Genomic DNA, 26767 nt, shown 5'->3' with positions numbered 1-26767 from the left:
CACCCACTCCTGCCTCCCCACCCTGGCATTCCCCTACACTGGGGCATGGAACCTTAACAGGACCTAGGTCTGGCTTTTAAGAGCCAGGCATGTACTCATACCTGACCCTCACACCCATTTACCTCTACTCATTATTCAGCCCCTGTTCTTTAAAAAAAAAATAAATAAAATGATTTTTAAATGTTTCTCTCCTATGCCAGCAAACCACCTCCTCTCCTTTGGAACCCACAATGGGAAGAACCTGCAGTTGTTGTCAAAACAATGTGCTAACAGCAACCTCGTATAGATACAGATGTAGAAGGTTGGAAACGTAGGGAGCAGTTATATCTCTAAATAGCTAAAGTAGAAATCCCAATCAGATAAATACCAACCAATCAGTCATCTCTGCCAGGGAAATTCAATTCAAGCTTTGTTTGACTCTCTCCTGCGAATTGAAGAAAATTAGAATAGGCATAATATTAAGGCATTGCTAACCTCTCCACAGGAATATCCCTCCTCCTAAGGCTTCTGTCTTCAGAGACATTGGCTCTGGGGCATCACTTCTGCATAGTTGTTTGAAAATCTGATTTAAATGTCAGTATCTGGCCAGTAATTTGGGAGGAAGAGAATGAGAAGGGATAAGCAGTTAGAGTGGTTGGGATGCTGTGACAGAGAGGAGGGATAGAGAGAGCAGAAAGTGTACTTTCTCCTTTGCTTCCGAAGAAAGAAGTCAGAGCCCTCAGCAGCACAGCAACTGCTGAAGCACGCAGAGCGAACAAGGACACGCCCAGCCCATCCTTACAGGAGAGAGCTGGGGGCGGTGCTATGCAGATAGCTCCTATGAGGAGCTGTCCGCGACTCTGGTGCTGAATCCAGCTTTAGTTCTGTAAAATAGCTTTCAGCTATTGGTGGAGCTGGGCGCAAAAGCTGCCCTCGAGTTTGGATATGATCCTTTAAGAAAGAGATCCACGGAAAGAGACATTTGGAGGAACTATAAACCTCGGTCACACCTTGCAGCTCTCGGTGGAGTTTCGGTGGAGCATCTGAAGAGCAGAATGGAGTGAAGGAGACCAGGATCTGTTCAAGGTGTGTGGGAGGGGGTCCGGCTGTGTGAAGGAGAAGAAGCAGAGGAAGAGAAAGAAAAAGAGAAGAAAACGAATGCTGGTGTCTGCAAATTTGGGATTCCATTGGAAAAGATCGCTCACTCGGGGGAAATGGATTTTGTACCAAGACTGAACAGCGTTTTGACTTTGGTACTGTCTGGTTTGTGGCATTTTGGATTAACAGCGACAAATTGTGAGTACTCAGGTCTGGGGGGCGGAAAGATGAGGTGGAATAGGATGCTCCTTCTCAGAATAAATATACAATGTCCGACTGTGTATAGTCTGAGTGAATGAAAAGAGCAGAGTGAACACCTTAAGCAGTGTGTTTTGACCATTTCAAACATCCCAAAAGTTTCCAGAGTTCTAATAAACTTGCATTGTTGCATTCCCTGTTCTTTTTGGAATCATAATTTTTCTTAACTTGCTGCTAGCTCCATAGTTCTTAATCTCAACCCGGTATGCATGGACCAGGAGCAAGCCTCTAGGAGCAGGAACAACCCAGAGTCACAGAGCTTGGTGATAACAGAAGGCAGCTCTTACTGATTTGCAATGTGCTCAAAAGTCCTCCACCCACACCTGCACCCTAAGGACCTATCTCCCTCCACTGGCTAAGGCATAATGCTGGGAGCATTTTTGTAACTAAATAGGTACCTGTGTAAGTTGTTAGAAAGTTTGGACCTAAGAATTGTACCCCAAATATAGTTACCATAGGAGATAGTTAGCTGTCCTATTACAGGAGGGAGAGCTTTAGTACACTCTCCACCTTCCAAATTCTAGTTCCAGTGAAGCAATAGTGAGTATCTATTGTTTTATCCACATTTCCACCCCATCAAACATAGACAGACATTCTTAATTACCAGAGATCTGTCACCTGCACTATGTATTTAAAGCATCCAGTTAGTCAACATTGAATAAATTGCTAAAGCTCTGAAAAGTTAAAGCTCAATTGCTCAGCTACTTATCTAGGCAGAGAAAGGAAAGTTTTTTCCATCTCTGGGAACTCCCAAATGAGAAAGGATGCAATTAATTCATTTCTGTTGTTTGTAAGGATGTCTTACCACAATCTCTCATGATTCTGGGTTTTCCCTCATTTCTCTTCCTACACTGAACCTAAGAAATTTTATTAAAACAATTTTATTTTACTTTTGTAATTCGTGTCATCAATATCAGTTTTGAACAAGTGAGAAGACTTACTAGAGAAGATACTTCTACCTTATTCTTTAATTCTTAGAGAATCTTGTTCCAGAATTTGCATTCCAGAGAGAAGACAGGCAGATAATGTTCAAAGTAGAATTATTGTTTCTGTGGTCCAAACATTGGAAAGCTCCCAATACATAGTAGTAATATATTCCTAAATTTTGTGTTATAGAGGAGGTCAAAAGAAGCCACTGTTGTCATCAGGTGAGAATAAGCTAGTTAATTATTTTAGATGTTATACTGAAACAGGCTACAGTCAGGCAAATTGAATTTCTCTTTTGCCTTTTCCCTATTCCTTCCTCTGTTACCCTTCGCTCTACCTCTTCTTCTCCCCTTCTCCTTGAAATTATTCTGATGTTGGCTAAGAGAAAAGCCCAACAGCCTTAGGCAGGAAACGTATGGTTTGCTACTGAGTTTGTTTCTCTACCTTCTCGAACACTAGAGGTCAATGTTGTCCAATTGATTCAGTGGTGTGGCTCTGAACTGTGCTCTCTGCTGAGCACATTCTGTTTTCTGGGAAAAAATAAATACTTTTGAAGTTCCAAAATTTGGAACTGAAGAATATTGATAAAATTTGGTAGAGTTTTCAGCAGCAGTGCACCACTTGGTCTTCTTCATGCATCAACCTTTTTGAAAATTTGTTTTTGGAGTCACAATTTCTATAAATTAATTTAACAATGGTCAATATATTTTAAAATGTTCATACAGTTATATGGAATAGATTTAAGATTATGTAGTCTGTTCTAGCCATTAAAAAAGTTGTAAATTATGATCCTCAGAATTTCCCAACATCCCACATTTCTAAGCAACATTGCAATTGAGTGGTGTTTGTAGAGTATTCTAGAGTTGGTTTTCTTAAGTAATATCAATGATTGCTTATTATACTGTGAAAACTGTACACTTAGTAAACAAACAGTAAACAGCATGTTTGCAGCAACCACTGATTCTGAAATTTGTGCATATTAGTGGTCATTACAGCCTACGAGGCAACCCTACTCAAGGCAATCACAACTATTTCCCAGTCTACCGCTACACAAAATATTTATTCATCAAGTGTAGATGTTGGATTTGCTCTGGAAGTACAATCTTCTCCAATTCATAAACAGGCTTTGATTAGTTAGACATTTTTCCAAGAGTTCATTTTTATTTGATTTGAGAATATTTTTTAAGGTTATTTCTCATACATTTTTTAAGGGGTATCTTATGACACTAGTAACAGCAGCCTTGACAAACAGATTGCATGCCCAGGTTTTTGCATGTTGTACAGTTTTAAGTATTAAGTTGTGTTGTGCGGTTTTTCAAAAAGAACAAACTTTAATTGCCCCCTTTTTTAAGGACTGGCTGTGGCTGTCATTATTGTTTAGTGTGTATCTATTTTTATTTGTTGGATTTTCTCATATTCTGTCTCTAACATGATCAATTCTTTTCAAATGAAGAAAAGAATGCTTAACCAAATACAAAGTATATATGGATTGAATTTAGAAAAATAAAATGAAAATTAGATTAGAAGAACTACAGCCTAAATAAAGATACAACAGATCTATGTTGAAAATTACCTACCAGTAATAAAATCTTTCCTTTCTAGATTTTCAGGATATTAAAGAGCTACAGTGTTTCTTTTAATTATATCCTGAGGGAACTTGTTAATTTTGAATATAGATATAGGCCACTGTAAAATTTTAAAAATATTATATATTCAACTTCTTTGACACAGAAGGTATGATATGACTTGGGTGACCAAAAGTCATCATCTAAGGTTATTCTATTTCCAGTGATGTCTTAGACCAGAAGTCAAACACCTATTTAATTATTGTACTTTCTAGCCTGCCAATAAAACACAGCTAGCAATTGAGTTATGTGTCTACTCCAAATTGAGCAGAAACTAAATATTTTACTAATTATGACAGAAGTATGGTGTTCTGAACAGGAGGACTGCATGTGATACACACAGACATATGGTTAATTTAATTTTTAATTTTATAATAGCTTTAGTTCTTTGAAATAACAGAATAACCAAACATACCTATTTGACCTTCATTACTGACCATTAGTTCAGTCCCAGAGACTTATTATTTTGATGAGAATATTAAACTCCCTGTTCTAGGTTTTATAAACATGCCAGACTTCCCAAAATCTGTGAGAATGTTTATCATGACAATAAAGAGATATGAGACATTGAATTATTTGAATAACAAACCAAATGGAAAAGTAATATGAGTGGTGCTTGTGTTGTTGTGGGGCAGAAAATGTTTGTTATGGCATCTTCAGCTACTGTACCTCATTAGTTCACCTCTGGAAACTTTTCCATTATTAAACTAGCTCATTTTGATCTTTAATGGTTGACACAAAATCGCTTTCCATTTCTTTCACATATCTAAAGCATTTTAACACTTTGCAACTACAAAACATAAATTAAGAACTAGAGCATGGATTTCAAAGTAAAGGAGCAGACTTAGGAGAAGATTCAAATCTTTTTGAGCAGCTCGGCTTTCACATGCACTCTTCTTCCTGGTTGTACTCTATCTTCCACTGTCCATGTGTCCAACTGATCTCAGGTTATTTTGTTGTTGTTACTGTTTGTTTATTTGTATTCTTTTGGTGTTTTTGAGTGAACCACTTTCCTGAATCCATTTGTCACAAAATGATATAATTTGGAGTATCTCTAAATTTTTAAATTCTGGCTCAATGTCTTCCAGTTAATAGCCAGACTGTGATGAAAGACCTGTGTGTGTGATCATTAGTGACAACAAATAAGAAGATTGGGAATGGGTTTAGTTACCAAATAATGCATGAAATAATGGAATTCTAAGAGGTTACGGAGTACTGATGGGAACTAATTAGTACCATTGTACTAATGGAAACAATACAGACAATTTTTATTTCAAAAGAAAAGTGTTTCATTCAGTAAAGCACTGCCACCATTGCCTGGTCAACTTGTAAGTATTACTCTTGTTCCCAAATAACATTGGTTTGATCAGTAAAGTCCTAGGATTAATAATTAAGAAAATGTTTGTTTGTAATGTGTTCTCATTGGTAACTACAGATGCTACATACTGATAATCTCACCTATGTATATGTGAGATCAATGCAGTTCAAAACATGGAGGTAATTATAATCAGAACAAGAGTTTAATGTGCTTTCTACTAGTAGACATGTATCATATATCCCCCTACTTTACAAGGCAGCTCAGCAAGATAGACTAAGTGATCTAGTTCATATGGATAAATTTCAGATGAATAGAACATAACCATGCCTCCAAAATCACTAATCTAAGCAATGAGAAAAATCTGAGTCCTGTCCTATATTTATTTTTAAATAGAAATATCTTTGCAACAAAGAATCTTCCACTCGTGTCACATACCATCTTCAGGAACGCAGCAAGGGTTCTTTAAGGTTAGCCTTGTAACATTAGCCTTGGAGTAAGTCATGAGTGAGCAGTTTTGTACAACTGTCACTCCTGAGTCATACGTGAAAAAAGAAAATGCCAAAAGAATTCATATCAAGACTTGAAACATGACTATAAATATCACATTGATCACAGTAAACCATTTTTACATCTATTCTTGTACCACAGGTTGAGGATTTACTTTTGTTTCATACTTTTTATTTAAAAACTTGAGAAGAGAGAAGAAAACCTTCAGGAACAAATTAGAATACCTTTTTTTTTGTACACACAAGCACATGATAATGCCAGAAATGGCACTTCTGTTGACCTTCTGTTCCTTAAGTATGTCAATGTCAGGCCATAGTTCTTCTCATGTAGCTGTATGAAGCCTCATCATGTGTTGCATGGTGCAAAGCATGGTCTTGCTGTATATACTAATCTAAATCTCATCTCCTATATCCCTCCTCACAAAATCTGAAGCAAACAACAACAAACAAAAATACTGTCTCATATTTTTTTTGATTTATTTGTGTGTCCTTCTTATTAATTTGGCCTCCAGTAATATTTTCTCTTAAAAATACTTCTGCACAGTACACACAAACACACAAACACAAACACACACACTCACACACATTCTCTAGTGTGCTGTAGTGTGCTGGGAATATCTGGGAAAGTAGAAGGCAAGAATGGAGATGGTAAGGATCAAGATATACTTCATGAATGTATGAAATTGTTATAGAATAAATCAAATACATTTTTGAATTTTCTTTGTCTAGGTTAAGGGTTCATATTTATCTTACTTTTTTAGGGCTTTCTGTAATTGTAATTGTGTTGCCGCAACTAAGATGTATTACCCCTTTGTCATGTTTTATTTGAAATACTGCATCCAATGTCTACAATATTGAATAAACAGATGAATGAGGTAATGATTTGATGGTTTTCTAGCAAGAATTTTCAATCTTAAACTCAGATTTTTCTACTTCACATAGGCTGAGTCTTGCTTTTAAGATAAGTGTGTTTCATGTTGGTATTTTAACAAGTATTACTTTTCACTGTTTGGAAATTCTAAGTAAAAGTCAACTTTAAAATGAAACAGAAGTTCAAACCACCTTACTAAGTGTGAGATCTTCAACACAGATCCCAAACTGCATGTTCCTCTGGATCCATTGCAAGCAGGTCTATTTTGAGCACCACAAAGTCATTGTTTTCCTGGAAGAAAGACTCCTTAGCCACTTGCCCTTACTAAAAATGTAAGATCATTTGATTAACTTTCTTTACAAAATGTTATTGAATACTTTCTCTATAATTTGAAATCTATGTGCATCTATTACTATAATAAATTTCTCTCATTATCATAGGTTTGCTGTAAAGAAGCATTAAGATTTTCTTAAATGGAATTATGTGTTGGATTACGAGAAAAAAAAAGGCTTAATGGCAAATTCACTTCATTATTCTTATAAAATGATTTTGAGACAGAAAGGTGAATGTGTCCAGAGTTGGTTTGTGTTGCTCATTTGAAGAACTTGCTGATAAATTTAATTCCAAGTATTTTGTGTCTTTTTTTCTTTTCATTTTCACATTTATACTGGATTCATTCTTTGTGATTCATGTAACATTATTTTTTTCTGCTAGAAGTCTTTCTTTGTAAGACTCTTTCAGCTACATTGTTTCCCCATTGTGTAAGTAATAGAATGTTTTTTTAAAAGCTATCTATCTATCTATCTATCTATCTATCTATCTATCTATCTATCTATCTATCTATTTTTACACTCTGGATGTTATTCCCCTCCCAGTCCACCCCTTGGAGGGTTCCATATCCCATACTTTTTTTTTTTTTTTTTTTTTGGTTGTCAAATATTTACTGGAATGTGCTTTTTTTTTTCTTTTTCTTTTTTTAGTGTTAATGGTAATTTTTTTTTTTTTTCTTTAAAACTTGAGTATTTCTTCTTTACATTCCGAATGTTATTCCCTTTCCCGGTTTCCAGGCCAACATTCCCCATCCCCTCCCCATCCCCTTTATATGGGTGTTTCCCTCCCCATCTTCCCCCCATTACCTCCCTCCCCCAACAATCACGTTCACTGGGGGTTCAGTCTTAGCAGGACCATTGGCTTCCCCTTCCACTGGTGTTCTTACTAGGTTATTCATTGCTACCTATGAGGTTAGAGTCCAGGGTCTGTCCATGTATAGTCTTTGGGTATGGCTTAGTCCCTTGAAGCTCTGGTTGGTTGGCATTGTTGTTCATATGGGGTCTCAAGCCCCTTCAAGCTCTTCCATTCCTTTCTCTGATTCCTTCAATGGGGGTCCCGTTCTCAGTTCAGTTGTTTTCTGGTGGCATTTGCCTCTGTATTTGCTGTACTCTGGCTGTGTCTCTCAGGAGAGCTCTACATCTGGTTCCTATAAGCCTGTACTTCTTACTTCATCCATCTTGTCTAATTGGATGGCTGTATATGTATGGGACACATGTGGGGCAGGCTCTGAATGGGTGTTCCTTCTGCCTCTGTTTTAATCTTTGCCTCCCTATTCCCTGCAAAGGAAATTCTTGTTCCCCTTTTAAAGAAGGAGTGAAGCATTCGCATTTTGATCATCCGTCTTGAGTTTCATTTGTTCTGTGCATCTAGGGTAATTCAAGCATTTGGGCTAATAACCACTTATGAATGAGTGCATACCATGTGTGTTTTTCTGTGATTGGGTTACCTCACTCAGGATATTTTCCAGTTGCCTCCATTTGCCTATGAATTTCATAAAGTCATTGTTTTTGATAGCTGAGTAATATTCCATTGTGTAGATGTACCACATTTTCTGTATCCATTACTCTGTTGAAGGGCATCTGGGTTCTTTCCAGCTTCTGGCTATTATAAATAAGGCTGCTATGAACATAGTGGAGCACATGTCTATTTTATATGTTGGGGCATCTTTTGGGTATATTCCTGTAGCCTCAGGTAGTTCACTATCCAATTTTCTAAGGAACCTCCAGACTGATTTCCAGAATGGTTGTATCAGTCTGCAACCCCACCAACAATGGAGGAGTGTTCCTCTTTCTCCACATCCTCGCCAGCATTTGCTGTCACGTGAGTTTTTGATCTTAGCCATTCTTACTGGTGTGAGGTGAAATCTCAGGGTTGTTTTGATTTGCATTTCCCTTATGACTAAAGATATCGAACATTTCTTTAGGTGTTTCTCAGCCATTCGGTATTCCTCAGCTGTGAATTCTTTGTTTAGTTCTGAACCCCATTTTTAATAGGGTTATTTGTCTCCCTGCAGTCTAACTTCTTGAGTTCTTTGTATATTTTGGATATAAGCCTCTATCTGTTGTAGGATTGGTAAAGATCTTTTCCCAATCTGTTGGTGGCCGTTTTGTCCTAACCACAGTGTCCTTTGCCTTACAGAAGCTTTGCAGTTTTATGAGATCCCAATTGTTGATTCTTGATCTTAGAGCATAAGCCATTGGTATTTTGTTCAGGAAATTTTCTCCAGTGCCCATGTGTTCGAGATGCTTCCCCACTTTTTCTTCAATTAGTTTGAGTGTATCTGGTTTGATGTGTAGGTCCTTGATCCATTTGGACTTAAGCTTTGTACAGGTTGATAAGCATGGATCGATCTGCATTCTTCTACATGCTGACCTCCAGTTGAACCAGCACCATTTGCTGAAAATGCTATCTTTTTTCCATTGGATGGCTTTGGCTCCTTTGTCAAAAATCAAGTGCCCATAGGTATGTGGGTTCATTTCTGGGTCTTCAATTCTGTTCCATTGGTCTATCTGTCTGTCTCTGTACCAATACCATGCAGTTTTTATCACTATCACATCCCATACCTTCTTTCCCCCAGCCTGCACCCAACTCTACCCTCCCCCATCTCCTCAAGGACTTCCTCATCCCACCAATCCCATCAGATCTCTAAATTTCCTGGGGCCCCCAGTCTCTTGGGGATTACGTGCATCTTCTATGACTGAACCCTCTGTTATCTATGTGTTGGAGTCCTAATCTCTGCTGATGTATGCTGCCTGTTTGGTCATCCAGTGACTAAGAATTCTAAGGGCCCAGATTAATTGAGACTGCTGATCCTCTTAAAGTGTTGCCCTCCTCCTTTGCTTCCTCCAGCTTTTCTCTATTCAACCACTGGGGTCAGCATCTTGCTTTCATTGGTTGGGTACACATATCTGCATTTGACTGTTTCAACTGCTTGTTGGGTCTTTTGGAGGGCAGTCATGATAGATCTGTTTTACTCCATAGCCTCAGGAATAATGTGAGGGCTTTGTGCCTCTCCTTGAGCTGGATCCTAGTTTGGATGTGTTGGTGGACATCCTGTTCCTTGGGTTCCTCTCCATTTTTATTCCTGAAGTTTTATAGACAGGAAGAATTATGGGTCAGAGTGCACTGTCTTTCTGCTGGGGGTGGAATCAGTAAGTTCCCTCTCCTCTCTTTAAGGCCCTTCATCTAGGGACCACCCCTTTCAATCCTGAGAATCTCTTACTTCCCAGGTCTTTGATCTATTGTAGAGGTGCTTCCCAACCTCCTTCCTTCCAAGGTCTTCTGTCTCCATGCTTTCTGTTGGCCCTCATGGCTTCACTCCTTTAGTGAAGGAGTACCTACCTAGTACCAGATCATGATCCCTTCTCTCCACAGTCCACCCCCTTCCTCCCCCCTTGTGGTTGCTTTCTTCTCCCTCCCTAGTGGAACTGAGGCGTCCTCACTTGGGCCCTTCAGCTTGTTGAACTTTTTGAGTTCTGTGAACTGTATCTTGAGTATTCTGTACTTTTTTTGGTCTAATATCCATTTATTAGTAAGAAGATACTTTGCATGTCCTTTTGTAGTTACCTCACTTAAAATGACATTTTCTAGTTCCATCCATTTGCCTGCAAAAACTCAGTATGCCTTTGTTCTTAACAGCAGAGTAGTATTCCATTGTGTAAATGAACCACATTTTCTGTGTCCATTCTTATCTACATTGTTTCCAGCTTCTGGCTATCACAAAAAAGGCCACTATGAACATAGCGAAACATGTGCCCATGCTGCATCATGGGGCATTTGGGGAGTATATCCCCAAGAGTGGTATTTCTGGATCTTTATGTAGGTCTATTTCCAATTCTCTGAGGAATCTCCAAATTAATTTTCAGAGCGGCCATACCAGTTTGCAATCCCACCATCAATGGAGGAGTGTACCTCTTTCTTCACATCCTTGCCAACATGTGTTGTCACCTGAGGTTTTGATCTTAGCCATTTTGACTGATGTCAAGTGGAATTTCAGAGTCATTTTGATTTTCATTTCCCTGATCACTAAGGACTTTGAATATTTCTTTAGGTGTTTCTCAGTCATTCAAGATTCCTTTATTGTGAATTCTTGGTTTAGTTCTATACCCCAATTTTGATTGGGTTGTTTGGGTTTTTTGGTGGTAAGCTTCTTGAGTTCTTTATATATTTTGGATATTAGGATATTAATCCTTTATCAGATTTGGGGTTAATGAAGATTTTCCTCCAATCTGTAGGATGCTAATTTGTCTTATTGATTATGTCCTTTGTCTTATGGGAGCCTTCCAGTTTCATGAGGTTCCATTTATCAATTTTTGATCTTAGAGCATGAGCCAATAGAGCTATGTTTAGGAAATTTCTGCCTTTGCCAATGAGTTCAAGGCTCTTTCCCACTTTCTCTTCTATTAGATGTATTATATTCGGTTTTATGTTGAGGTCCTTGATCTACTTGGACTTGAGCTTTGTGCATGGTGAAAAATATGGGTCTACACACAAACATCCAGTTAGACCAGCACCATTTATCAAAGATACTTTCATTTTTCCATTATATATTTTTGGTGTTTTGTCAAAGATCAAGTATGAATAACTACGTGGTTTTATTTATGGGTCTTCAATTTTATTCCACTCATCAACCTGTACCAATACCATACATTTTTTATCACTATTGCTCTCTAGTAGGGCTTGAGGTCAGGAATGGTGATCCCCCCCCCAGTCATTCTTTAATGTTAAAAATTGTTTTCACTAAACTGTTTTTTTTTTGTTTTTGTTTTTTTTTTTTTTTGCAGTTTCAGATGAATTTGAGAATTGCTCTTTCCACGTCTTTGACGAATTTTGTTGGGATTTTGATTACATTAGAATGTAATGGGGATTACATTGAATCTATAGATTGCTTTTATACAGTGGCCATTTTTTACTATGCTAATTCTCCCAATCCATGCTCATGGGAATTCTCACCATTTTCTGAAATATTCTTCAATTTCTTTATTGAGAGACTTGAAGTTTTTATCATAAAGGAATTTCACTTGTTTGGTTAGAGTAACCCCAGATATTTTACATTATCTGTGGCTATTGTAAAGGGAATTGTTTCCCTAATTTCTTTCTCAGCCTGTTTGTCATTTGTCTAAAAAGGCTACTGATTTATTTGAGTTAATTATACATCCAGCCACTTTGTTAAAGTTGTTTATCAGCTGGAAATTTCTCTGGTAGAATTATTTGGATCATTTATATATCCCAAAATCTCCAAATAGTAATACCTTTAATTCTTCTTTACCAACTTGTATTCGCTTGATCTCTTTTTGTTGTCGTATTATTCTAGCTAGCATTTCAAGTACTATATTAGATGTGGGCATACTTGTCTTGTGCCCAATTTTAGTGGAATTGCTTCAAGCATCTCTCAATTTAATTTAATATTGGTTGTTGGTTTGTAGTAAATTGCTTTTATTATATTTAGGTATAGGCCTTGAATTCCTGATCTCTCCCATACATTTAATGTAAAGCAGTGTTGTACTTTGTCAAATGCTTTTTCTGCATCTAAGGGGATGATCTTGTGATTTTTTTATTTGAGTTTGTTTACATAGTGTTTTATGTTAATGGATTTTCATTTATTGCACCACCCTTGCATCCCTGGAATGAAGTCTATGTATAGTTAAAGCTCATCATCATGGATTCTAGAAAACTCAGCTCAGAGGCATCTTAACTCCCTTTAGATTTTGTCTATGTGGAAGGAGAATTTACAGAGTCAGGAGCTTGTGTTTATACTGTCTACTTGTCATTGTACATATTCTGGGAGGGGGAGTGTATTAATTATATCTGTTTCTTACATCAGCAAAATTAATTGAGCTTTTCAGGGTGAAATAGAACAGTGAAAATAGAAACTGAAGATATGCCAACATAGTGCATGCCTACCATCCTATATACTTTATGTTTAAAGCAGAATTATCCCTTTGAAGACAGCCAAAAGTCTGTAACAGTTTAAGGTACTTTCCAGGGCTTATACGCTAGCTCAGTGACTAAAGTTCTTATTGTATAAGAATAAGGATCTGAGCTAAAATACGTAACAAACATAAAGAGCCAGATATGATATTATATTCCTCTAAGCACAGTGTTCCTAAAGTGTCTACCTCCCATACATGTATCAAGGTAATTGTAAGGCCCTTCTCCACACAAGAACACTCATAAGTATCACATACATTTCTGCAAACGTCACACATATATTTTATATACATATTCATACCACACAAATATCACATACAGACATACATACACAAGCATTACATACAGATATATATACATAATACAGAGAAATAAATTAATTTGGTAAGATAATCATATTTAATAGAGGCTATTCAGCTATTGGGACTAAATACAGCTTTCCTACTTTTTAGTTTTACTTGTTTGTTTTTGTTTTTTCTTTCTTCCAAATACTATTTGCATTTTTAGTCTTAAATAATTTTATTTCTGTGAACTCATGCAGCTTGTGTATTATGAGTATCTTTTTCTGAGCTCATTACTGTGTAGAATGTGTGGGGGAAATTTTGAGTATCTGCTGAATTTCAGCTCCAATTTGTTATACTATGTGGGCAGTCACCAAATATGATGCTTCCCAGGGAGGCCTGTTGACACCCATGCTTGGTATAGATCATCCGCCTACAAGACACTTGGAATATCCACTTAGTTCCATTCCACCCACCCATCTGTATCTTAAACACTTCTCTACCAATTTCATCAGTTCCCCAAGTGTGAAATTATTGGGAAAACCTTCCAATTCATAGAATTTCCCCATGCAGAGTCCATTAAGAGATAAACTACAAAGAACAATCTGTGGAGATCACTTGACTGCTGAGAGGACAAACTATCTGGGAGCAATTCTACATATAAGAAAGAGAGGATGGAATGCTCTGAGCTGGAAAAACAAGAAAATTAGGCACGTTCAGGATATCAGTATTAACTCTGCCCTCTGCAGAAATAATAGGCTATTGCCATTGTGTTCTTGCTCAATATGTAAAGACTTCTTTCATACTCAGGTTTAGTTTCACCACTTCCTGCCCTTCAGCTATCCTCTCCACTGTACTTTTGTCTCCTTTCCATGATACCTTTCCTTATTCCTTCTCCATGACTCTCTCCTCCTCTTCTTCCTTCCTTCCTCTGCTTAATTCTAGTTAATGGTTTTAAAGGCCTAACCTAATGTTTTTATAGATTTCTCAATCAAATGCCACATCTAGAAAAGCAGTCTTAGGAGACCAGTAGGCATTTTGTACAGAGCAGTAGCCAGTAACTAATGAACTGTTTAATGTCTAGTAAACACTGAGGAAAATTTGCATTTAGCTCTAAGTATAAACTTCCTTATGATAAAAATATTTCTTTGCAAATATTTAATTAAAATTGCTGACCCTAGTTTAATGTCTTAGCCCATACCAGAATATCCAAAGTGCTAAGACACAGGCTTGACTTTGACTTTCTCTGTGTTTGTTTCATAGAATTCCTGTATTAGAGAGGCCAGTTTCTGTCCCTTTGTTTCATTTCCCATTATGCACTCTTATTGACCTTTAAGCTGCAGATTCTGGTCAATCAATGATAGAAAATAAAAACTTAATTTACAGAACCAGTGAGACTCACCAGCATTGTGGTGAACAGAAAGAGAGCTTTCAGGAGGTACCGTTCGTAAGAAGGCTTTTCCACCCAGCCTGGTTCTCCACTACAGTCATCAGAGAAAACAGATCAGCTCTTTCTCTCCACTGACTTTGCACACACTGATTCTGTGTGTGACCTGGTCTGAGGTCCACAAGGGAAAGTTATTTTTCTGATCAGGAGGAAGTTAATAAAAATTAGTATTTCTCAATTCACAGTCATTTAAACACATTCAGACTGTAGAGTGGAATGGTGGATAACTAGACAGAGATAGCATTAACCAATGTTTTTGTGAGAATTTCAGACCTCTACCACACCCAAGCTTTGTCACTTGGTGAGGTTTCACTTTATCCCTCACTATAGTCATAGAGAAGTGGAATTTTTTTGTCCCTATCATTGGGGATGTTCTAGCTGGGTAGGGAAGTGAACTAAGATTATATCCTGTACAGGACTTGCAGTGAGATTTAAATCCACTTTCAATGATTTTAAATCTGCAATATATTTTTCTTAGTCTATTGTCCCATTAAAAATTACACCCAAATGTAGCTGTTAATAAAACTTGAGGGGTTATTCATCTTTTTAAAGCTAGCCTTCTCTGACCCCTGTTGGGAAATGGCTTTGGAATCTAGAGCCACAGAATCTGCTCCATTACTCTGTGAGGCAATTTATGCTAACCTTGAAAATAATGCCTCCCCGAACTGCAAAGGATATCATTTTTATGTAACACTATCTATTCAGAAAAGTCATCTGAACCACTGGTTAAATCTTTATGCCACCTCTTATGGACAGAACCAACTTGTCAAAAATAATACTATAGCTTTCACTGTCAGCACCTACTGTCCATATATGATGAATTCAGTTCTGATGAGACTTGTAAGCACCATGGAAACAACCTTCAAACATGCCTCAGAAGTATCACATAGACTATGTTAATTGAGGTGGGAATATTCACTCCAAATGTGAGTGATGTCTTATTGTGGTCTGGGCTCCTGGACTGAGTAAAAAAGAAGAAAGCAATAAGCTTAAGCATTAACTGCCCTGCTACCTAACTAGGGATACCTTGTGACCAGCTTGTGGAATGCAGAAGGCAATACTGATGTCAATCTAGGTCTTCCACTTTGTTTGAGACAGGATACATCATAACTGCCTATACCTGTGTGTTTGCAGGGATCCCACCGTTTCCTTATTCAGTCTCTGTGTAGTCAGTCTGAAACTATGATATCTGACCTGACATGGTTTATAGGGACCAAGTTATCAGAATCTCTTGACAACTGCTTATTCTTCTAAGCAATTACCTATCCCTACCTAATTCTTAGTTGCAAGAATGCAATTTCATATTTACATACAAAATAATCATATTTTAAAAATTTCAGAGAAAGAGACTAGAAGTTGGCACTAATCAGACAGCTATTCTCTGGCTGTATTGTAGCTGTAGAGCCACTCTGTCAGCATAAAATTTCTTCTCTTTGCAGTTGTCACTCATTTTGTGATAAGGTAATTAATATCATCTCTGCCTGATGTCATAGTAAATCAGAAGGTGCCATTTTCTGGTGTTATTGGCAGATAAAAATTATGTATGTTTATATGGTAGAATACAGTGTATAGTGTGCTTTGTACATTGTATTTTGATCATCATAGAACATTCAACATATTGCCTCAAATGCCATTCATTTTTGGTTGCTTAATAGCAACAAGGTCAGACAGTCTTAACTATACAGTAGAATAATCTAGCTAGCAATAAAATATCATATATTTCAGACATCTAGAAAAGATGGTCCTATTTTTACTTGGAACCCACACAAAATCTGATTTTCTCTAGCTGGTATTCTTATGTGTCACATTATTGATGTTTAATGATCTATAAAGACAGCAGCTTGTCAGAAATATGCCACCTAACCTTGTTCTTCTCAGTTTGCAGTTAAGAGCTATTTTCATGTGAAGGAATTATCTTGTAAAGGCCCTTGAATAATCCACTTTCATCCCAGGCATCCCCTTGTGACCTCCTCAAAAAAAGAGAACTCATGTGAGCTCTGATTAACTTGTCCATGTTTAGCACAATGAATGGCAAAATAACTACTTGAAAAACTGAAGCACAGGCAAATTGAGTGAAACTCTAACCCAAAGCCGCAAGCCCTCATCCAGGATATATGTGGCACCCTTGTTGTCTCATGCTTCTGGGGTAAAAATTGAGCCTTGAACCATCATCATCAAAATGCCCCTGTGTTGCCCTTTACTGACCAATGTGATAGGAAGAAAAGTCAAACACAAATTAAAGCAATTGTTGAAGCCATGAATTTGACTTTGCTCATTGATTCTGACCAAAGTGCTAGGTTTTATCACATCCTAGTGCTTACTCTGAGCAATCCTTCAGAACATCTGCTCATTCTGATTTTTAATGTTCTCACTTTAGGAAATTCCAAATGCCTGATGTTATATTTTATCAGAATCTGGTAATATTTACTATGATAACATAACATAGTATATGATATTTAGTTAGATATTTCAAAATTATAATGATAAGTATATGAATACATGTATGCTATGTAATTTTGCCAAGGAGGTGAACTATATGTGTAGGGTATATACTTTTCCATGTGGGCATATGTACAAGTGTATGGAGCTTTGTGTTCATGATTTTTCAACATGTAGATCTCAGACACGGACATAATATGTCTTATTCAACCACTCTTCATTATATTTTTGTTAGACAGGTCCTTGAAACAAACCAGGAGCTCAATAATTTGGGGTTGGCTGGATGACCAATGATATCCAGAGGTCTATCCCTCTCCATATTCCTGGTGTTGGGTTAGGGACATGGACTGATGCCCATAGGTTTATGTAGGTAGTAGGGTTTCAAACTCACTCCTAATGCTTGTGTGCTGCTTACATACAAGCCAAACCATCTCCCCAATACATGTTTCTTAATTTTTATGTATTATGAGCTTTCTATTATGTTTAACATATGAAGTAGTATTCATGTGGGCCTATTATTATTACATAAATCATTTGTTCTGGTGATCATCAGGGTTTCCCTGTGAAGTCAATATTGACTGGGGTGTCACCTTTGTCAATATTTTCCTCTGCAGAAAAAGATTTGAATTATGCATTTGGAAGAAATAAATACCTATTTATTTTCTGAAATAGATTATTTTCCCAGAAAAATGGAAGGTATAAAGTCATATGCCACAATGAATGATATGTTTCAGGATAGCTTTGAAAAAGCCTGGATTGCATTCTGACTTACTGACATTTTTATAGATTTTGTCATAGTGGACTATTTTCGAACTAACAGAAAGAATGTTAGCTTTAAATATATTCACCTTGACAGGAGGCTGTGATGCTTGAATATATGAATAATATACATAGCCTGTGCCAATGTATACCTTGGCCTTGGTATTTATGTAGGCTAAAATTTGTTATCAAAAATACAGGATAACTCCAATAATGACACAGTAAATATTTTCCAGTACTTTCTGATACTGAATTCATTTTTTCTTCGATTGATAACACATACCTTGGCTATATGAGTATGACTATGTGTGTGCATATTTGTCTGGTATGTTTGTGTTTATATGTGTGCCCAGGATGTGTTTCTGTATGTGTGCATGTGTGCATCTCTCTCTCTCTCTCTCTCTCTCTCTCTCTCTCTCTCTCTCTCTCTCTCTCTCTCTCTCTTTCCATCTCTCTGTATATGTGTGAATGTGTGTGAGTATGTGAGTGTGTGTGTGTATTTCTAAAAGAGTGTTCATGTCTCTGCTTTCTGATGTTAATATTTGTGAGCTCTGCAGTTAAAACACTTTCTGCTATGCTTGTACCCTGAGTTCCACCCCTAAAACCCTCATTGTAGATAAAGAAAACCAATTTTGGAAAGTTGTCCTCTTAGTTCCACACACATTCTATTGCATGCGGATACATACATACCCATGTGAACCAACCACTTTTAAATTAAAGTGCTTGTATCTCATGCTTTCTTTGACCTGGTGAGAAAATGTCTACTCGAAACAAGTTAAAGAGTGATGGACTTGCTTAGAGAATCACCCCATCAAACTGGACAAGAAGATGTAGCAAAAATCTCCATTCCTCAAGTCACTTGCTGATTCTACAGTCTCTGTTCCTCCATCTATTAGAATACCAGGATTACATATGTGTTCCATCAAAGCTTGATTTTTGCATGGTTTACTAGTGTTGAAATTGGGTTATCATGCTTCAGTGGGAAGTGCATTTCTCTGGCCTGTCATTTGATATTCAAGCCATAACAATATGGCATGTAGGCAGCATTTCATATATCAGATCCAGTTTAAATTATTTCAAAGAGTCAATATAACAGATTATTTTCTTATTATACTTGATATTTTTGTATCAGTTCTGCATAAAGAATCATTGTTTATTATCTGAGTAAAGTTTTACCTTAAAAAGAACAGACACAACATTTCAATAAAAGTAACAGGATGGCCGTTGTGCATGATTATATGATCAGGGAATGTACTTCATTTTTAAATAAAGATATGTACACAGATTCCATTTTGTTTGTTTGCTCACTAACAGAAAAGTGTCTATGGTTATCTAGCGCATTAGCAAATATTTTTCTAGTGGTTAATGGTCTGAAAAAAGACCCAAACTTAGGAAATTTCATCAATATTAGGCACAGACTGTGGCTTTGTAGTCAAGGGAGTAAGTAATATGGGCATTGGTTAGTTAATCCAAGAATCATATGAGCATGTGAAATCAATGTAAGATGTGTTCACAATTGCTTAAAATTGCATGGGAGATAAGAATTCTATGTTTTCCATGTAAATACAAATTTTTGTTGGTACATTGAATTTGACTTCTTATTGAGTTCTTATTGCTGAATGTTTGCAATTTCAAAAGGAATGAGGTCATTTTTTGAATGGACAAATAAAGTTATCACAATTGTGATGATCAATGAAAGCCAAGTTTAATATACTATCTAATTTTCATCCAAGATTAGAAGGCACATCTAAAATGATGCCTCTACATCATGATGATTGGATGGTTTAACTTCTACAGAAAGCTTAAGCCATTGAATGTTTGCCTTTCACATATGAACAGTCTCATATTCACATACATCAGAAGATGAAATGCTATCAATTTTGTATTTCTCTTTTCATAGAAACTCAGTTAGGTAAAGATAAATGTAGAAGTCTTTAAAGATCTTTCCTCTAGAAAATGCATGGTTAGAAACATTTATTAAATTAATTTACTTCTTAAGTTTCATACATTATATTTTTTATATTGAGTGTATTGCCCCCATAATCTTACTTTTCTTTTCCCTCTTTTCCTTTCCTATTAAGTTATTTTGCATCCCCAGAAAATTTTACATTAGTTTCATGTCATTTATACATATATCACTTCCTCTATCTCAGAATCACAAGTGAGGAATGCTTGGTTTTCTCAAATTGACTTAATTCATTAAAAGTGATTGTCTAAAGTTTGGTATTTTTTTCCTGCAAATAATATCACTTTATCAGTCTTTATGTTTCAGAAAAATTTTATCATTCATATGTATTATAATTTTTATCAACTCTACTTTTTTAGATAATGTGATTCATTCTATAACTTACCTATTTTGAATAGTACTGCAGTCAATATTGTTGGGAAAATATCCTTGTAATATGTTGTTGTGAGAACTGAAGTTCAAACAACCCAGTCTGTAACTCAGTAAATGAACAAACATTTCTCAGAAGGTGAATAAACATGTTAAAATAATACGGTCAACTTCACCAGCCCTCAGAGAAATACAAAACAAAACTACACTGAGATTCTGTCTCAATCCAGTCAGAATGGCTGTCATCAGAATGTAAATAGCAAATAGGTGAAGATGTGGATAGAAGGGAACTATATATTATGCTTATGGAAAATATAAACTAAAAATCCATCTTCCATGGAACCATCTTTGATTGTCACAGTCAGACATATGGCTTAGCTTTCAACCTTGTCTTAAAATTCTCTGGCCAGGGTGTTATAGAAAGAAGGATACTTCCTGCCATGTGACAACTGGCCTATTATACAAAAAAAGCATCTCCACACGTATGTTCATAGAATCCTCTAGCATGAGTGAAAAAACTTTCAGCTAAGGAAAAGCTAAAGGTATGGAAATGGGATGAACTTTTGAGGTAAAAAAGCAATTTGTCTCCAGAAAGGCCACATAACTAATCTATTAATATGACATTTCTTACCCCTATTCACACTTCAAAGATAAGGTAGTTGAGAATATTTGCATTAATTGCTTACCTATTCACATTTAATCTTCAATTTCAAAATAAATTAAATCTCACATACACTAATTCATCTTTTTAATGTGGACTGAAGATTTTCTTTTCATCTACAAATTGTCTATATTTAAAGAAAGACAGGCTCAAATATTAGAGACCACATGTTTGAATAAGGCATTTGATGTCGAGTAATGAAGCAGACAGCAATATCACTGATATACACATTTACCCACACAACATTGCAAGTACATAATCACTCCACTTTACTCAGTTTCTTAAGAGTAGAAAAGGGACCTCATAAGTCATTTTCCATACAATATATTTCAATAGTAAGACACATCTTTACCCTGAATACCCAAGAGTACATCTAGCACCATCATCCCACCCTTATCTCCAAAGAAAGTCGCCTGCCTCTTTATCACAACTCTTCTCTAAATGCTTATGAATAGTTAGTTATCATGCTGATCTCAATCTTTTTTCTTTCTTGTCTTTGTTTTACATAACTTATTCCTCTGAGATTTTTCATGAACATGTTCTCTTATTTCATTTACTTTCCCTTTTGTCACAGTTACAGATATGGAATATAATGTACAGAAAATAATGCAGCCTGATAAGTTCTTAACAATATGCAGAGGACAGAATATAAGAGTCACAGAGAAGATTCTGCGGGCTGACATCAACTGACAGAACTAAACAAACAAAACAAAATAAAATAAAATCTTACTTTGAGTCCAATATCCAGAATCCACATAAGAAAAAAAGAAAAGAAAGCAGAACACAGTGAATCACATTTGTAACTGAAGCTCTTAGGACATGACATTAAATGGATTCTTGGAGCATTGTGAACAGCCAACCCAGCCTACATGGCAAGGTACAAGCCAATAAGGGGTCTTGCTCTAAAGTATTAAAAATGTCTAAATAATGAAATAAAATTTGGATGGTGACTAAGATTTCTGGCCACCTCATGCAGGCATAAACAAACACACATACATATATACATATATACATACATACATAAATACACACACACACATACACACATATATACACATACACAAACACACACCTAAATACCCCTACACATGTACTCTCTCACCACCTTTATACCCGAACATGCACGCACAGGTTAATATACTCATATGCACATAATCAAAAAATGCTCATAAAGAATGTAAAACAAATTTCGAAGTAAAAATGTTCATCAAAGTATCATCTCAAATGATCTGTTTTGTCTTTCAGTCAATACCTCACCTTATTACACGTAACCTTTTCATACAGACCATCCATTCATACATATAAACCTCTACTGTTGCTCAAGGATACATGGAGGTATGCATGTTTTGCTTTTCCAAATTTAAAGTCAATGTGCACCTTACCTTTGACAACACAAATTGTCTCCCACAGGCTAGATTTCAGTCTCTTCTTTTTTAGACTAAGTATCATGGCCACCATGTAAATTCCCAAAGCCTGCGGCTAGGGATATGGTTCAGCAGTTGAGAATACTAGTTGTTCTTGCAGAAGAACTTTGATTAATTCCTAGCACCCTTCTGAAGTCTTAGGAACTATCACTTAACTCCACTCTCAAAGAATCTGCAACCATTTTCTCTCTTCTATGGGCACCATACACATAGAGTTGAACGCTGATGTTCACTTCATTTTATCCTTTTTCTTCAGCACAGACCTACATTATGCCTATATTACAATGTGTCTTTCCAAGTTCATTAATCTAACAAAAATCTCCCTCACAAATATGTTCAAAGATGTCTTTATATCTAGTCATTCCAAGTACCAACAAGCTGACAAAAAGATTATCCATCACAAGAGCATGAAATAATATGATATTGATGGGAACCCATTTCCACACCTTCCATTTATTCTTCCTCAAGCTTGACAAATAAAGTTAGCTCTCTTGTAACTTTATTGATCGAATGATTGCATAAGTGATGTTTTTGATCTTTGGAGGAATCATACCCAAATTCACAAATTTAGATCCCTACTATTTAGAGACAATCTATCCAAGAGCAGAATAGAACTTTTATGTAAATGTGATGTAGTGTGTGTGTGTGTGTGTGTGTGTGTGTGTGTGTGTGTGTGCATGTACACCCAGAGATCAGAGAAAAGCATTAGGTGCTTTCTACTCTTACATTCCCCTTAACTCCTTTGAGGAAGGATCTCTTACTGAAACTAGAGATCATATTTTTCATTCAGGCAGGTAATTAAGAAACCCGAGGATACTCTTACATAAACGGCTTCTCTGTAATATTGGGATTACAGGCATTTAGAAGACTATGTCTGTCACATCATGCAGTTGCTTCGATCAGTAATCACACATCGGGTATTGATTGTTGCAAGCAAATTTAACCACAGAATAATCTAACCAGCTCCAGTTAGACTGTTAAACATGTCTCTTTTATGTTTATGTGGGTCTCAAAATCCCCTGAAGTATACAAAAGTTATTGTATATATGCATCTGATTTGAAAATTATGTAGGATAAATGTCTTCATATTGTATCTGATTTCCAAAATATGACCATTACCCAGTATGAGAAAAAAGGGGAAAGGCTCTGAGAATCTCATTACCCTTAATATCTAGTGGGAAAACGGGGTCTGTCTTACTTTAGAAGAGATGTATGGCCTTTTTCAGATCCTGACAATGTGATGTGAGTTCCTGTGAGCTGAAACAGGTGAGGAAGAACCCTACAAAGTTACCAAAGGTAACTGAATATGAAAGACAAGGACAGAGAAAAAGAGAGCGTTAAAACTGTCACCATTTTACCAATGGCCAAATATGCAATTTTCAAACCATCCAAGTTTAAAAGGGGAGAACAGTTTTAGTATAAACAGAAGAGAAATTTTCATGAGCAATTAATGACAGCTCATTCCTTTGTTGTTTCCCCCATTACCAGTACTACCCTTTCACAAAAGAAGAAAGGACAGAAAGCAGCAGTTTAATATCTACAATTCGCACATCCTTGAATACCCACCTGAAACAGTGGCCATCTATTGAGAAAGCATTGAGATTTGAATATCTCCACTATATTAGGAGAGATATGATGAAGGATCCATTTTTCGTTTCAAATATTATGTGCACTGTGCAATTACCTGACCATGTTCCTGTCAGGTTAGGTCATAGGATAAAGCACATTTCCTACGGGGAAAGAAGTAACATGGGTAATAATACCTGGGATCCAATCTAGAGATAATACAAAGGGATTTTGTGATATCAAATTTCCACTGGGGTGTTTTGAAAGTCCCTGAGTAATCCATGAATTATATAAAGGAGAGAGAACCTATTCTGAGGTTGGGGCAAATGGAGCAAGATGGAAACTTGAGTATCTTTAAAATTAGATGAATATTGAAATGACTTAATATTTTCACTTATATGAATTTTATTTGATATTAAAATTTGAAGAATAGTCAAACTGAATTTTGAAGAAACAGCTTGTTTAAAACTTTGGCATAATTACTGATTGTTTTTCACGTGAAAGCAACCGCAAGACCAAAAAAAAAAAAAAAAATGATGAGTCCTAATAACTGTGACACTTAGAAGAATCCTAGGCCTGTTCCAGTTACTTACAACTCTTTTAGAACATTAATCTTCAAAGTAACTATAATGAAATTAATCTGAATTCCAGTTAATAGAAAGTAAATAGGAGTACAGATAGAAATAAAGCAGAAAATGTGATCACTGATTTTAGCACTGGGGTTCACAGTTTTCAATGTGCAGGTTACTGGTTACTGGGAAGATTATCATTTGGAAGTTGTAGTGACTGATAACAATTAAGGAATTCATGGGATATAGAATCACCAAAGAGAACTAATTTTGGAAATGTTTTTAAAAGTTTCTAGACTGAAAAGACCCAACAAGTGTGGCATCCAAAATGTGGTAGTTTTCTTCATAGACTCATATTTGAGTACTTGATTTTTCAATTCATGGAACCATTTGGAAAGGATTAAGAAATGCAGTCTCACTGGACTTGTGTCATTAGAGATATTAAATACAAACCGAATACTGAATTCCCAGTTTTCTCTTTCTCTCTCTCTCTATCTGTCTCTCTCCCCGTGTCTGTGCCTCTCTCTCTCTCTCTCTCTCTCTCTCTCTCTCTCTCTCTCTCTCTCTCTCTCTCTCTCTCTCTCTCTCCTTCCTTCCTTCCTTCCTTTCTGTCCATTCTACCTGTGAATGAGATGTACGATCTCAGCTACTTCTCCAGCATTATGCCTGCTTACCATTTTCCCAGGTTCCTCAACATAATGTTGATACATTCTAACACTCTGAAACTGTGAGCCTTCAAATATAAGGTACCTTCATCATGGTATATTTTAATAGCAATAGAAAGTAATTAAGACATCTGGGCAGTGCCATTTTATGTGCTTTGTTCTGTTAAACAAATAAATGAACACGAAGTATGAAAAAGATAAAATGAAATTGAACATTATTATCCATTCCTTTCTTTTCTTCTGATTGTTGGTACAATGTGACCAGTGTACACAGATTTGACTATACTCTTAAACTATTAGATGAAATAAATTCTCTCTTCTTCAAGTTGCTTTTGTTGGATTTTTTTGTATTAAAATAATGAATAGAATAACTAATACAACAGAGGAGAAACAAGAGTTGACACAGGTTCGCCATTTCATTCAATATTATTATTGATATGCATGAAATTAGGTTTTTATCTGTTTTTCTATCATATATCCCTTCCAAATTAAATACAATTTAACTTAATTCATATAATCTGCACTGGCATTCCCTTCTGTTGTAATCCACGTTCTGTCAAATTCTATAGATCAGGATCTCTCAGCAATGTGGAACTAGGAATTTTTGTGTTGATCCCTCATAGTGAAGGGGCACTGAGTCATTGAATTATTTAAAGGACCACCCCTGTCTTTTCTTAGAGATAGAGACTAGATTTCAGATTATTGTGTGTATATAGCATGTGCTGTTATACACATAGCCAAGATCTCCAGTCCTCATCATTCTTAAACAAACACTGAAACACTTTCTCTTATTTAGTGTTATCCTATCGCTTTAGTGCAGGCTTCTGTCTGTTACTAATTTTCTTTTCATATACCAATCTCTTCTCTGTCCCCAGTCGTATATTTCTTGAAGACATGACCCATTCTTATCTAACCTCATTAGTTTATTAAACTGGTAGCACAATACAGTAGAGGCAAATTCTCCAGACTTACTAGCACAATTACCAGCTCTATTTTAGGACTATATGATGACAAAACTTGTTACTTGGTGTTCCTATGTAGAAGAATGGAAAATTTTTGTGTTGCACATATTCTGTGTATTCACAACAAAGAGCATGGTTGTAGCTCTGAAATATCAGGAGTCTGTTTTATCATTCCTTGAAGAAGGCTTTTCCCAGTAGGATCATGAAGCCAGGCATTAAATTCCTTGCCTAGATGTAGATAATGTAGTAAGAAGCAGGATTTGTGGAGAGCAATTCCAATAACAATACTAATACCTCACTGTCAAAGGTGAGAGATCCAGGCGCCTGAAATTCTGTTATCCAGAGTCAGCACAGGATGCCTGTCTACATTCCTGTGGGGAAGGGTGCAGCAAATATTATAGTCAGCAAATCAGAAAGGATTTCAACAGCACAGTCACAAGTTTATCACTTTTTTTTCCTTCTTAAAAACCTTTCTTTCTCATTGGAAAGACATTCACATTGCTCTTCAACTTTATTCCTCAAGACAAAAAAGCTAACCATATACACTTCTAATTAGGAAGATAATAGTGAATGGTAGAAGATGTGGATATCTGGTATCTAGAAATCTAAATCATTTGAGTTTAGATTTTAACGTAGATCACATTTAACGATCTCAAGACTTGTGTTTGCATATGAAAGTGGATGCATTGGAAGCAGACTTCTAGCCAGGAAGTCTCATGGATTTGCTTTTCTGGGGCAGGGATTACAAGCAAAATTCTTAAGTTGATAAGGATGTGCCTTGGGTGTGCTCCAGCCTACTCCAGACAGTGAATATAT

General features: G+C 36.3%; 1 protein-coding gene across 1 annotated transcript in view; it reads left to right on the top strand.

The window, feature by feature from the left end:
• Positions 1-846: 846 nt before the first annotated feature.
• Positions 847-26767, top strand: part of LOC116911743 (contactin-associated protein like 5-3) — an 820968-nt gene continuing 795047 nt past the window's right edge. Inside the window, exon 1 of the mRNA XM_032915729.1 lies at positions 847-1275. Within this exon, the coding sequence (XP_032771620.1) occupies positions 1194-1275 (82 nt within the window). The 5' untranslated portion in view covers positions 847-1193. The remainder of the gene's footprint in view (positions 1276-26767) is intronic.

Source organism: Rattus rattus, chromosome 10 (genome assembly GCF_011064425.1).
Source record: "Rattus rattus isolate New Zealand chromosome 10, Rrattus_CSIRO_v1, whole genome shotgun sequence".
Lineage (NCBI taxonomy): Eukaryota > Metazoa > Chordata > Mammalia > Rodentia > Muridae > Rattus > Rattus rattus.
The sequence above is the reverse complement of the archived record's forward strand: the minus strand, read 5'-3'. Positions and strand labels throughout refer to the sequence as shown.